We start from the raw sequence: 15,329 nt of genomic DNA, 5'->3' as shown, positions 1-15,329 counted from the left end.
CGGATCAGGTTCATAGAGTTGGGTACAAAAAATACCAATTAGAGGCTGTGCCTTCATCAAGAGGTCGAGCTTCAGGAGGTCTCTTAATATGGATCAGTATTTCCATTAACATTGGTATAAAAAATTTAAATATTCGCTCCTTAGATATACTTGGTCTGGAAATAATTACAGTGGACAAAAGGGTGATCTACCTCCTAAATGTGTACAATAGTCCTCATCCATCCTACAAGGAGTCACTATGCATCGAAAAACTGGAGACTTTCATGGATACTTTAAAACCAGATGCAAGCGTAATTCTATGTGGGGATATGAACTGCAATTTTGAACCGATTATGGGCATTGCTCAATTGTATGAAGATGAGGATGCTGCTCATGGGATACCTGTCCTGACCGATAATGGAACGGTTGCCGGCACCACACTAGCCCTCCAGATTACAAGGTTGCTCACAAGCCACGGCTTGAGAGCATGCAATGGGCGTATGCCATCTGACAGTCCGAAAGCTCCCACTTTCAAAAGGCGAGATTATGAAAGCAAACTAGATTATGTCATTGTTTCTTTTGACCTATGGCCACACATAAATGATTTAAAGGTCAAGGAGAGATTTGACAGTGACCATTATCCATTAGAAACTAGCTTTCTCCAAAGCTTATTAAAGGGGCCGGGAGACAGTGAGGGAGGCCACAGCCAAGCAAATCTAACAATAACAGATAACATTATCCTCAGTAACAATCGAAGGGCCGTCAAATGGGCATACATATTGGAAAGAGAGGACCTACTGGCCAATATTTACTGTGCCTTTGCAAACACATTTGAATCATACTGCCCATATAGATGTGATTCTGGAGAATTTATTAAATTACACAAATCCCTTTTTAGTAAATTACTAGATCTTTTTACAAAAAGACAAAAAAAAGGGCTTGGCTCAGCAAATACAAAACCGGTAGGTAAACCTTGGTATAACAAGGAATGTCGTGTTGCTAAAACCATTTTGATTGATGCACTTAAAAGAAAAGGTCCCATAGAAATTAGAGACAAAAGTAAGTCATATAATAAAATAATGGCAAAAGCAAAATCTACTTGGGATGAGGAACTATGGTGTAGTATGCTATCAGCAGCTAAAACCAAGGATCAGAGGCAATTTTGGGAACTAGCGGCTAAGGGGAACAAACGAGAAAAAGGCTCTAGAGAGGTTTTCCTAGACGAGGCCACGTGGGTAAAACACTTTACAATGTTGTATGCAGCCAAACCCACTGAGGAAACTTCTATGGAAGAACCCATTTTTATCCAGTCAGAGAAACCATACCCACTGGTAGTCTTTGACTTGCAAGAAACTGAGCTAGCAATAGCTTCAGTAAAACAAGGGAAGGCCCCTGGACTTGATAAAATTCCAGGGGATCTTTATCTGCATAATGTTGACGTTTGGGCACCCTATTTGAATCATTTTTTTAACATTATTGCGGCCGGTGACCAAATTCTGGACACATGGATGGCGCAGAAATTATTACTATTTTTAAAAAGGGGGATCGAGGCGATCCAGCCAATTATCGCCCCATTAGTCTTTTAGATATAACCCAAAAGATATACGCCAGGCATATATTAAATCGAATAAACACGTGGTTGGAGGAAGAATCAGTTTTATCAAAATATCAGGCGGGGTTTAGGGAAAAAACTGGGACCATAGATCAGGTATTAAGGCTATGCTGCTTGTATTGGAAATACGTTATTATTCGCAAGGGTCACTTGTATGTGACCTTCGTAGATCTACGAGCAGCATTTGACCTAATTCCTCGTGACCTACTTTGGAGATCTCTGGAAAGGCAAGGGCTCCCTGGAGAATTGTTAAAATTGGTGAAGGGCTTGCACCAGGAAAATTATGCCAAGGTTAGGTGGGACCCAAATGGGGAACTTACAGATAAAATCCCCATAAAAAGGGGAGTACGCCAGGGATGCGTACTGGCTCCCACCCTTTTCTCCCTCTTTGTTAATGACATTGCAGCCTATATGGAGAACTGTGATAATGACTCGCCTCGATTGGGAGGGGAACGAGTAGCGTCCCTCCTCTACGCGGACGATACGATCCTCATCTCTCAAACTCCTCGGGGCCTCCAGATTTTACTACATAGGTTCCAGCAATACTGTACTCTAAAAGGGTTAGAAATTAACATTAAAAAAACAAAATATATGGCACTAAACCCGCACAAAAGTTTAAAAAGAAATCTAATGTTAAACAGCCAAAAACTTGATTATGAACAGAGTTTCACCTATTTAGGGGTTCTACTAGATTCGTCAATGGGATGGAGACCACAGCTAGAAAAATCAAAAATAGTGTTCAAACAAAATTGTCTTCCAATATTAAAAAGACACAATAAATGTGCGAACAAGGCAGTTACCCCAGCAATAGAGATTTTCAGGTATAAGGTTCAATCAGCTGCTTTGTACGGGGCAGAACTTTGGGGCCCAGTATGTAGGAAGACCTTTGAAATTCAGGAGAACAAATTTATTAGGGGATTGTTAAATGTACCTAATAACACCCCACTGATACCATTATTCCTAGATCTAAACATTAAACATACTGACCACCATGTAATGTTGAGACCTTTATTATTATGGGTTAGATTATGGACAACCCCTGAATTGATTGATTATAAAAATGGTCTGAAAGAAGTATTGGACCTAGATAATGGCAATAACATTTTTTGGTTCAAGCACGTAAGAGCTTGGTTAACCAAATTAGGACTAACCCATTTTTGGAGCGAGCCGGAGTCCCTAAGTACGGCTTCTAAGAAAATAGTTAAAATGTCTTTTTGGTCCTATGTGAGTCATGAATCTGTGTACACAAGAGTGCACGGCCCTTTAACCGAAAAATTCCTAATGGCTAAAAATGTGGCCCTTTTCGAATCATTTCTTGATGAGATTCAGCCACCATTGGCCATAACACTGTACTTAAAATATAGATACGGAACTCTGAGAACCAAGGCCGTTGAGAAAAGCTGGCGGAAGACAAATAGTGATTACTGCACTCTATGTACAAATAACTCAAGGGAGGACATACTACACATATTGTTCTTTTGTCCTAGTTATGGTAACGCAAGGAAAAAGTGGATAGTGCCATTGTGTCATAACATTGGTGCTATCTCCCATAAGGAAGCTGGTAGAATCCTAAATACGGACACTAGCCAAGTAATTGTGTTCGGAATCAGTAAATTTCTTCTGGCTGTAAACTTTATTAGATGAAAAATGTTTCTTCCTCTTTAAATTGTAAACTCTTTGGACTTGCTTAACCACGAATCATGAATTGTGTTTTTTTTTTTTGTTTTTTCTTTTGTGTTAAATTTAAAAAAAAATGTTTTGCCTTGGCTGTTATGAATCCCATTTAATGATTTTTTAAATCTGTATAATGTATTTTTTTTTTATATATTTATTCAAATTCCTGTGATAATCCCAATTACATCAATGTGTCCAACTATGATGAAATGTAGTAATGATTATTGGTTTTTTTTTGGGCACTGTATACAGTATTTTTTTATTGTATCTCTTTTATGTTGCTAAAGCAACGAAATAAAGATTGAATTGGAAAAGAAAAAAAAATTGAATCAAAAATATCGAAGTTAAAAAATATAGTTGTAAAAAATATTGACTTAAAAAATATATTTAACTTAAATAAAATATTACAAATAATATTAATGTTTTTAACAAAATGAATTACATTTAATATATATTTTAACTAACTATAACAAATAAACGTGATTTAAAATATAAACACACAAAAATGGTTATCTTTATTTAGTTTATAAACATTTTAAATTATATGAAAATAAAATATATACACATATCAATAATTTAAAATAAAATAAAAAATTCTATGATTAATTAATACATTAAACTATTGAAAAAAGCCATACATTTTGAAAAACAATAATTACAACAGTAGTGAAAATGTTGAATGGCGTAGGGGTAAACATTACAATTCCCACTCCAGTGAGTGCAACAGCAGGGAAAGTGCTGGATAGCGGAGGGGTAACAATTACTATTCCCACTTAAGTGAGTGCAACAGTAGGGAAAAGTGTAGGATAGCGGAGGGGCAAAAATTACAATTCCCTCTCCAATGAGTGCAAACGCAGGGAAAGTGTTGGATAGCGAAGGGGTAAAAGTTACTATTCCCACTTCAGTGAGTGCAACATTAGGGTAAGTGTTGGATAGCGGAGGGGTAAAAATTACTATTCCCACTCCATTGAGTGCAACAGCAGGGAACGTGCTGGATAGGGGAGGGGTAAACAAATACTATTCCCACTTCAGTGAGTGCAACAGTAGGGAAAAGTGTAGGATAGTGGAGGGGCAAAAGTTACTAATCCCACTCCAATGAGTGCAAAAGCAGGGAAAGTGTTGGATAGCGGAGGCGCAAAAATTACTATTCCCACTCCAGTGAGTGCAAAATCAGGGAAAGTGTTAGAAAGTGTTGGATAGCAGAGGGGTAAAATTACTATTCTCACTCAAGTAAATGCAACAGTAGGGAAAGTTTTGGATTGCGAAGGCACAAAAATCACTATTCCCCCTCCAGTGAGTGTGACAGTAGCGAAAGTGTTGAATAGCGGAGGGGTAAAAATTACTATTCCCACTCCAGTGAGTGCAAAATCAGGGAAAGTGTTAGAAAGTGTTGGATAGCGGAGGGGTAAAAGTTGCTATTTCTACTCAAGTGAGTGCAACAGTAGGGAAAGTGTTGGATAGCTGAGGGGTAAAAATTACTATTCCTACTCCAGTAAGTGCAAAAGCAGGGAAAGTGTTGGAGAGCGGAGGTGTAAAAAGGACTATTCCCACTCCAGTGAGTGCAACAGTAGGGAAAGTGCTGGATACCACACCAATTAAAAAAAAGCTACATTTTTATTACATTTTATTTCCATGATTAACATAATTAATATTGAGATTCAAATATATCATTATTAAAAAATATAATAAACATATATTAATTACACATTGTTTAACTCTATAATATACACAACACACAGCTAAAATTAATCACACAATTACAATTAATAATTACTAATTAATTAATGCAAATTAATGACCAAATATTTAATTATTATTCAATAGAAAATAAATTACTTCCCACCCTTCCCACCATTTACACCTATAAACACCACAACACACACCTAAAATTAATTAAACAATTACCATAAATAATTAATAATTACCTAATGCAAATTAATTAACAAATATTTAATACTACATCAATAAAAAGTGTATAACTTCCCACCCTTCCCACCATTTACACCTATAAACACCACAACACACACCTAAAATTAATAAAAAAATACCATAATTAATTATTAATTAATTAATTTAAAGCCATTAACAACTAATTATCAAACAATTAGAAATCAATTAATTGACACATTTAACTCTAAAAACATCACATTTATTCAATTATTGATAAATATAAATTATTCAATACATGACATAATTAAATTACTTCCCACCCTAGTCCCTTATCAACCCACTACAGAACTAAAAACGCAAAATTCTATTTAAAAAAAATATTAACTACTAAAATTTTAACACATATAATAAAAATACAAACAATTCTCATACAAAATATTAAAAAAATAATATTAATATTAAATTGATAATTTTGCCAACTATATTTTTGTAAACGATATTAAATACTTCGATATTTTTGCAATCCATATTACTTACCTAACATTCGATATTCTTGACCACAATATTTTTTCCATCAATATTTCTGTCCCACAACATTTTTACCTCGATATTTCTATATATCGATATTTATACATCGATATTCTAGCTCTGCACCAACTGGGCACCCCCTCACTGAGATGTCAGACTGCTGTGTGGTGAAGTCTCAGCGTGCAGGGACCCTCGGTGTAAGCTGAAGTGCCTCCTCTGCTAATCTTTTGGAATGCTCTTTATTTAAAATAGAAAATAGCTTTGCAATGTGCGTATAGATCAGCAATGTTATGATTATGTAGACAACCCTGTCGCCCCGGGGATGAAGATAGAACGTCATTTGTACATAGTGCTTAGAAGGGCTTTGTACCTGATGTTCGAGGCATCGTGATAATGTTTTGCGAAGCTATTTGTGTAAAGAAGCATTGTTGTGCATGCACATATGTACAAAAGGTCACAGCAGAAATATTATTGCGAAAAATAGGACAATGTAAGAAATGACCCACTTCTCTACATGGGCCTAATCTGGGCACATAACACTGGTAAACAAGAACTGCATCTCAAGAAGTAGAAAGAGCAGTTTAACCTAGAGAACATTTTGTGGAATTCTATTTCAGTAAGATGTGAAAACATACAACATGAAGCCTGAAAGTAGGCTGGTGGTAGGAATACCAAAGGGGTGAGATACATTTCTAGAAACTGAACTAAAAACTAACTTTGCACCTTACTTTCCTATTGAACTTGACTGTGGTATACAAGTCCGACTTTTCAAGAAGTAGAAACAGCAGTTTATCTTGGAGAAAGGTATGTGGAACACTCCATTAGGAAACATTGAAAACATGCATCATTAAGTCTGAAACTAGGGCTGAAATGCACTTAAACATACTTAAACTCATTCAATCAGTAAAAAGCAGTAGAGACTTACCTTCTGGTCTGCCGGATGACTTGAGTAGGTGAAAAAGGAAACTGATACTAAAGTAGCTTGCACATGCTTCTTAAAATACCTGACTGAAAACTCATAATCAAACCGAGGAGATTAGCACAGGGTTTAAGGTGGAAAAGTGCACATTCTTGAAAGTTAGCCTTGTTTCGAGTTGGGTGTCATGCAGCTTCAAAATATTGCATGTAAGACATCTTTACACCCATCTCTTACACTATGAGTAAGGAATTGGAACTAAATGCACGTAGAGCACCTTGAAAGCATTGTCACAAAGATGAAAACGTGTTGCTAAAAGAGACTTTAGCATTTTTGACAATGATGCAAAGACAGAGGTATTTGCAGTCCAGTGGCAAATTGTTCTAGCTAACATTGCTCTATTTTATCCTATAAATGGAACCACTTTTTCATCTTAATCTTTCACAATCTGTTTATATGTTTGCCAGGAGTAAAACAGTACATGGTGACTAGCATCAATTTTCAGTAGAAATGTGGTAGATGTTTCAGTAACTACCACACACAAATTATGTATAAGTACATACAATTGGTCTGAATCTCCAAAACTCTTTTCCAGTAGTTTAGTACCTATGCTCGACAAGATTAGTACAAACAAATCTCTAAACGGTCCACAAGTACTTCCAGAAAGCTGCAGTGTCTGCATCTATGCAGGAGTAATTACATGTGCGAGCATTTACATATTGCTAGACCTGTTAGCCTTAGGGTGGTCGCCCCCCAAAGGGGTCGCCTTCACACTCCTCTGTTGATGATTTTTTTTGGTTTTTTAGACTCTGTTCACTTTACCACTGCTAACAAGTGGTAAAGTGTGTGTGCTCTCTTCTTTAAAAATGGTGTAATTGGCTTATTCAATGTATTTGTTTTACAAGTCCAGAGTAAAGTGGAATACCATATACCCAGGGCCAGTAACATAAATGCTACTAGGGGGTCTGCAGAACCTATTTTGCCACTCACGTAAGTAGCCCTTAAAACATGTCCCAGGTCTGCCACTGCAGCCTGAATATAGTTTTAAACTGCCAATGTGACTTCACAAAATAACCCTCTTGCCAAGCCTTAACCTACCCATTTATTGCTTATGTCACTCCTAAAGTAAGTCCTAGGTAGCCCATATGGTGGGTGGATTGTAATTAAAAGGTTGGACATCCACTTTTAAGTTTCACATGTCCTGGTAGTGAAAAACTCCTAAATTTTTGTTTCACTACTGTGAGGCCTACCTCTCCCATATGTAAGTGCTACATTTTGATTGGGAACAGTTGAGCATTTCATGTATAGTGTCTGAGAAATTGTAATAAAAAATCCTCTTTAATGGTAAAGTCGGATTTAAAGTTACAATTTTGAAAACACCACTTTTAGAAAGTTGGCATTTTCCCACCCTATTTGCCCCTGCAGCCTCCTCCTGGGCCATTCGGCAGTTTTACTTTGTTTATTCCTCCCAGAGAACCACACAATATACAGATTAGGTGTGCCTAGATGGGCCATCAACTTCCAGGATGTTGCAACAGAGCAGAGTACAGCCCTATTTGCAACTGAATAGGCTGTGCTCTGCCTTGACACAAAGGACTTGTCACTCCTGCATTGTTCATGCTGCCAGCTTGAATCCAGGGCTAGGGAAGCAGGAAACTTCACGCACTTCAACGAAAATTCTCTAGAAACTTGTACTTCAAAGGGGACACCAGTATAAAAATAGGACTCTCAGACCCACTCTTAAGTTCACTTGCTGGACTGCCTGCTGGAGTGGTCTACTGTGTACTTCAGAAGACTGCCTTGCTTCAGCTGGAAGGACTGCTATGCTGCCTTGAAACGTCAGAGGCCTGCACAGCTGCTTGAGCCCTGTTCTACTGCTATACCCAGGACTCCAAGGATGAGTTGGCTTGACTCATGATCAGAGTCTAAGGGACAGGATAGGCTCCAACCATCTGGAACCTACACCTGGACCCAGCTGATGCAAACCCAAAGAAATTAGCCCCTCCAAACCTGGACTCTTGGTGGTGGTGTTAAAAGTGCCCAAATACCCAAAATCCAAAACTTGGCACTAAGAATTTTTTTGTCTAAAAAGTGCTCCAAGAAGAGTTTGTGACCTACTTGTCTATCTGCCCAAGGTGCATTACCAGTTGGCCTAACTTCACAGCAGTTAATGCTACGGTCAAATCCTGTTCAGCACCCCTTTGCCAAAAAGGTATTCGGCCTCATGGAACTCTCGTCAACTACAGCCTCATCCTCCTGGAGCTTTTTGGCTTCCAAAATAGTGACTATGGGCCAAATTACGCCCTTGGACCGACAGACCAGTGGTTCACCAGCTGTATTACAACTATGCCGGTGGGACCACCACAGCACTGCCGCAACCTCTGAGGATCCCTTATCCCAAAGTGATGGCACAGCGGTATGAGGCTGTATTATGCTGATACTGCTGTTGTGGCACCACCAATCATATTACAAGTTTCCTCACCGCAACACTTTTCCTGGCGTTGAGCCCACCATGAAAAGCGTGGTGGTGAGGAAACTAAGGGGGGCCTGCCTGTTGGCTCTGTGCATGAGGGCATGCAGTGGGGCACCCCTTGTTCGTGCAAAAAATAAAATGCACAACATTGTGCATTTCGGTCCATGCAGGAATGGGCTGCAGAGCTCCCACAGCGGTGCCTTTCAAATGCTCTCCTATGAGCCCTAGAAAGGCACCACTACAGGGCCGTCCAACCTGTATTCCAGTCGGAATAAGGCAGGTGGACTTACTATGGGTTTGGCAGTGTTGCAGCAGGGCACTGGCAAGGTGGCAACACCGGCAAACTCATAATCAGTCCATCGAAAGAATCTTCACTGCGACTGTGTCCACCAGCTCCCTGGTGATGACATTGCCTCCTCAGACACTGTCTGCAGCTTTGTCCCTCTAAACTTTACCTTCTCTGAACATTTTATTCAGAATTTGTTCTAAGTCCAAAGGTAAGCGCCAACCGGATCCAATCCAATCCACTCTCTGTGTCCGACTTGCGCACCATCACAGTTGGCCTTATTATTAGACCTTGACCCGGTCTCTCAAGACTAAGGGGTCTATTACGATGTCCGCCCACCATTGCATGGTGAAATGGGACCACCCGCTATGTGTCCCACGGTCCCGCATACATAATTAGGATGCGCCCGCCACACTGGCGGGCGCATCCTGCATTTTTTACATTGCGGCAGGCGGTGCTGTCAGCAGGACCCGCCGCAATGCAAAAAAGGCATTTGTGCATTTGCATGCACAGTGTGGCAGGCACAGCGTGGTGCCGGCCACTGTGTGCATGCACATGCAGGGAGTACCATAGGTACCCCCCATGTGCCCCCCCAACATCCTCAGGTCCCCCAACGGGCCCCCAACTGCGAAAACCACATGCCTTTCCGTGGCGGCGGGCTGCTTCCCGCATGCATTGTAATATGGATGGTCTAGCAGACACCGCCTCCATATTCAACCCTTTTCCGCCTGGTTGACTCGTCGATCAGGCAGAAAATCGGCGGACAGTCTTCCCGTCCGCTGCAGTACCCCCGCCATATTATGAAATGGGAGGTGGCCGGGAGATAATGTATGGTGGATCGCCACTGCCATGCAGGCGTTCCGCCCGACATTGTAATAGACCCCTAGATGTTCATGGTTGGTGCTTTGATCGTTTAGGTTCTAGTTTTTCCCTTAAACCTTAAAAATTCATACCTGTACTTCTACAAATTGGATTTTTGTCAAGTTGGTGTCAAATAATTTATTACAATTTCTAAATTGGTGTGGGATTTTTCTTGTGTTGTGCTGTCACTTTATTACTGTTTGCTGAATAAATACATTACACTTTTCTTCCAAGTTAAGCCTAGCTGCTTTGTGCCAAATTACCAGAGGGTTAAACACAGGTTAATTTTGTGAATTTTGTTGCTTACCTGGACAGGGATTGTGGTGTTGTTTGAACAGAGTTACCACCCCACTCAACCATCAACCCAGTTTCTCAAACAAATGAAGCATTTTTACACATCTCACCGCAAAAATAGATTTCCTTCTACTCTAGCTGGTCTTGACTGAGTGGGAATGAGCCATCCATAAAAAAGTTTATGAATGCCCACAAACTCACAAAATTGTTTGTCTTCAGTAACTTTGCTTGTCTTTCACACATATTAATTTTCCACAAGGACACAATATTATATGTAACAAATTCATGTATGTGAATGGTCAAGTTTTGTAAATCAATACATTAATCTACATCAATAAATTGAGTCATCTCCACACCTACAGTCAAATTAGATGGGGGGATAGTATTCTGGATAGAAACACACATTCAAATTGCAAGAGGAAATTAGCCGGGTGCATGTATCAATCATCATTTGCACACATTTATACCCTCTAAACTTTTCAAATTGAGTAACATGCACATTTGAAATGAACAGAATTTGTCATCTTTCCTCTTTATGTTTTGTGTGTAAACCATGCTCATTATCGAAACAATCTGCATTTATATCCTACTAAAATTGACCATGAGAGGTCAATAGCAGGTACATTACAAAAAAAACTAGCTTAGAACTGCTGTTCTACAAGACCTAATTTAGAGTTGCGCTAATTTCAGTGCACATCAAAGAACTTCCTCTGTCCTAGGAAGAGTATAATTTCTGCCAGTATTATTGTCAGCTTTTGACAACCAATGATAGCAAAAACTTTCATTTCCGAAGATGAAGCAGTGATTTGGCCTGAGTGGTTGCTGTAGGTAATATCAATGAAATTATACTATTAGGAAAGCTTGAGTTCCAGAAACATTATTGCAAGTCTCAATTAAATGAAATCGTTTTGATGGTTAAGTAGAAAATAGAATAAAAGAACAATTGTTGATTAGAGAGCAACTTCCCCCCCAAAAATTTCATTTCCCTTTTTTTTTGCAAAATTTCTAAATATTTCTGAAAACATTTTTACTTGTGCTTGCTCAACAACCTATCTATTAATATGTTTAAATGAACCATCAAAAGTAAAACAGCTTTCATCTTGTGTTTAACCTACTTTGCACTGTGTTCTCTCAGATCAGAAATGTGGAAACAAACCAATGCTTAGATAACATGGGCCGTAAAGAAAATGAGAAAGTTGGAATATTCAACTGCCATGGAATGGGTGGAAATCAGGTAATGTAAACTAAAACAAATCTTTTAATATTGTTCTATTTTTAAGAGTATGTTTGAGTAGGGGAAATACAAGCATTGAGAGGAATAATCGCAGTATTTATTTTTTAAACATATGGGATGGTCTAACTCTTCTATTTTGTTTTGTGAATTAGTGGAAAATTACAAGATTACCAAAGTTATTCTGGTGCAGTAGATTGTTATCTTTTGTTTTCAGACTGTAACAGACTACCACCCAACTTTAAAACCGTGTTGATTAGAACCTCATTCCTTTTGAATACATAAATAATTAATTAACAATTCCCCAGGTCTATTGGTATTAAAATAGTATTTAACATCATTGTAAGACAATTGCAATATGGCTCTTCTGCTCAGAATAGAGTTATAATCATAGCAGAAAATGTTGCAATTTAACTTGTGATTTTTATAATGGGAAGAATGAACAACCTTTCAAATTTAGCAATTTGCTTCTTCCAATTCAGAAATAGTATTTTTTTCATGAGCCATTATGAAGATTGATGTAAATCTAATACATACTTTAAAATCTTATGAATGCATTGTTCTTAATTCATCAGTATCGTTGTAAGAGAAATAATCCTCTATAGCAGATATTAATGTAGTTTTAATATCGTTGTTCAAAACAGCATTGGTATTTATTCTCCATTTTTAAGTACAATTAGGAAAGTCATCCAATGTAATGCTATTAAAGTAAGGACATGTTCTGAGATATGAATGTATTCACTTTTCGTATCCAAAATGGAGTGAGCTAAATTTGTTGATGGGTTCTAGACATCGCCATACAAAAGGGGATGATGGACGGAGCGTTTGAACAAATCAAACACTCACCCCCAGTCAACTGATCTGGGTTTAACTTAGTTCACTCAGCCACCCCAGTTCAGACATGGCTATATGCAAATCAGTCTGGCCCTGTGCCTTATGGGAACTGTTCAGCCCGAACTGCCAAGCCATGTCTTCCTTGGACCGGAAACAAGTATCCTGGGACCGGTTTCGGATTCATAATCCTCATCAGCCAGGCTATCTTGAATCCAGTGGCCAAGTGAACAAGGGACTGACGTCTGAGCATACCCTGCCACACTTAGGGCGAACAAAGCGATACAAAAGGGGATGATGGACGGAGCGTTTGAACAAATCAAACACTCACCCCCAGTCAGCTGATCTGGGTTTAATCCATCACCATTCCTTAGTTCACTCAGCCACCCCATGCTTGTTTCCGGTCCATGGAAGACATGGCTTGGCAGTCATAAGAGGGCATTCCTTCATTTGCATGTGGAAATTAGAATTCTCTTTGTAACCTCATGGAAATTAAAGTTAGATTGAAAGAATGAATCAGTGCCTTGAGCAATATCTGTGTCATCACACTATTCAAGATTGTTCTAATTGGATAGATTTTTTTATGGAATATAGAATTTGCATAAAACGATTCTACTAATGAATCACTAGGGTTTTTCCATTTTATTCTGCATATGGTCTACATCCTAGAATGATGAATATAGAATTTTACGAACAAGTCATGCACATTCAGGAATCACCTCAAAATAATTTAGCGAAGGCTAAACAAAGATACAAGGTTTACACAGATATGCACAGACGACCGCGAAAGACTTGTAACATTGGGTAACAATTGTGCCAACCCATAAAACACTTATGTCTCAAGGGTTGCAACAAATTTCAACCCATGTTTGGTGGACCTATTAAGATTCTCAAGATCGCCAGCACAGTAGCCATCAAGTTAGAATTGCCCGCTGCCTTACCGGTGCACCCAGTATTTCACATTTCATTGATAAAACCAGTAATTGAAGGAACTCGTACACATATAGTACCCTCTGTTCAGGTGGGAGATCAAGCTTAATATGAAGGGGGAACTATGCTAGATTTAAAAATAATAAGAGTCTTTCTTCATTATCTTATTGACTGGAAAGGGCATGGACCTGAAAGTAGATCTTGGGAACCTGTAGATCATATACACGCCCCAAGATTACAGAAGTAATTTCCTCAACAACACCCAAACAAACGCAGCCCCATGAGGACGGTCCTGATAGGGGTGTACTGTCAGGGCTGCCTGAACAAAGGGATCAGGATGAGTGGGTACACAGCAGATGGGCTGCACCATGTTAGTTGCATCCAAATGTCAAGCTCAGAATCATGCACTCACTGGAGTTCCAGCTCTTGAGAGATTGGCAGCTGTTTTTGAGGCACAGGCGGAGTAAAAGCAGCATCTGCACAATTTGATTTGATTTTTTTTTTTTTTAGAGCGCCCAAATACCCAAAGGTGCCTTGGTGCTAAGAAACTTAAGATAAACTAACCAAAGGACTTATGGGGTTAAGATGAAAGAGAAAACAGCTAAGATTTCAACTTTTTACCAAAGCTAAAAAGATTTGACTGACTTTTGCGATGTAATAGCAGTTTATTCCATAGCTGGCAGGTGGAATTTTCAAACCTACAGCCACCCCAAATACTTTCTTTATTTTGGGGACAGAGTCTGAGTATAGGGCAGAAGATTTCAGTCTTCTTTTTTGGTTGATACCACCCAAATTTCCTTGTAAGGGAGTCAGGTCCTTCCCCATGCAAGCCTTTATGTGTCAAGCAATGCTCCTTGAATGCAACCCTTTTCTTTTTACAGGAAGCCAATGTAGCTGCACTAGGCCATTAGACACTGACTTGTGTTTAGGAAGTTATTTGAGGAGGTGAGCGGCTGCATTCTGCAGCATCTGGAGCTTTTTGAGTGCCAATTTTTTGGTGACCAAAAAAAGGGCATTACAATAGTCAATTCTGGATAGAGCCAGAGCAATAACTACTGATTTATGAAGCTGGAAAGGAATAAAAGGCAGCACCTTCCTCAGGGATCACGGCATCAAAAAACAGCAGGATGTCAATTTGTTAATCTGTTCACTGAAGGACAATTCAGCATCAAAGACTACTCCAAGATTCCTTACCTTGGAAACTGGCTCCGGGACAGAGCCAAGGGTCTGCAACAACCATGAATAATTCCCACAACTGGCCTCCTTCCCAAAAATAAGAACCTCTGTTTGTCTGACTTTGACTAGACTGTTAACTTTCATCCAGTTAACAATGGCGCTGATGCACCTGTTGAATCCGTCTGCAACCTCCTCGATGTTTCTCAAGACTGATACCACAATCTAGGTGTCATCTGCATAGGCTACTGTGGCAAACCCAAAAGAGTGGATCAGCTTAGCCTGAGGTGCCACATACCTGTTAAGAAGTGTGGGGCTAAGCAATGACCCATGAGGGACCCCACAGGGAATGATTAAGGATTTAGAATTGAACTCCCCAAAATCTGCTCCCAATCTATCAGAAATGATGAGAGGATATCATGCCCAAACCGGTACTGTAACAGAACTGCGTGGCTTACCATATCGAAAGCAGAGGAATGCTCCAGAAGGACCACTGCAACTCTTCCTCCAATATATGGCTCTGATCTCTTCTGAAACAGTTATCAAAGAAGTCTCAGTGCTATAGCCAGATCTAAAGCCATACTGTGTGTTGTCCACAAAATTGTTCTTTTCTGGATAACCTAATAGGCTAGTATTAAGATGTTTTTCAAG

At 39.2% G+C, this 15,329-nt stretch overlaps 1 protein-coding gene across 3 annotated transcripts in view; it reads left to right on the top strand.

Annotated features, from left to right (window-relative positions):
* GALNT13 (polypeptide N-acetylgalactosaminyltransferase 13) overlaps positions 1 to 15,329 on the top strand; it is a 1,001,053-nt gene that overhangs the window by 737,789 nt on the left and 247,935 nt on the right. For all 3 annotated transcript variants that reach the window (XM_078681726.1, XM_078681725.1, XM_078681724.1), the window contains exon 9: positions 11,649 to 11,747. In XM_078681726.1, the coding sequence (XP_078537852.1) occupies positions 11,649 to 11,747 (99 nt within the window). The remainder of the gene's footprint in view (positions 1 to 11,648; positions 11,748 to 15,329) is intronic.

The sequence above is a fragment of the Lissotriton helveticus genome, chromosome 3_1 (genome assembly GCF_964261635.1).
Source record: "Lissotriton helveticus chromosome 3_1, aLisHel1.1, whole genome shotgun sequence".
NCBI classification, from domain to species: Eukaryota; Metazoa; Chordata; class Amphibia; order Caudata; family Salamandridae; genus Lissotriton; species Lissotriton helveticus.
The sequence above is the reverse complement of the archived record's forward strand: the minus strand, read 5'-3'. Positions and strand labels throughout refer to the sequence as shown.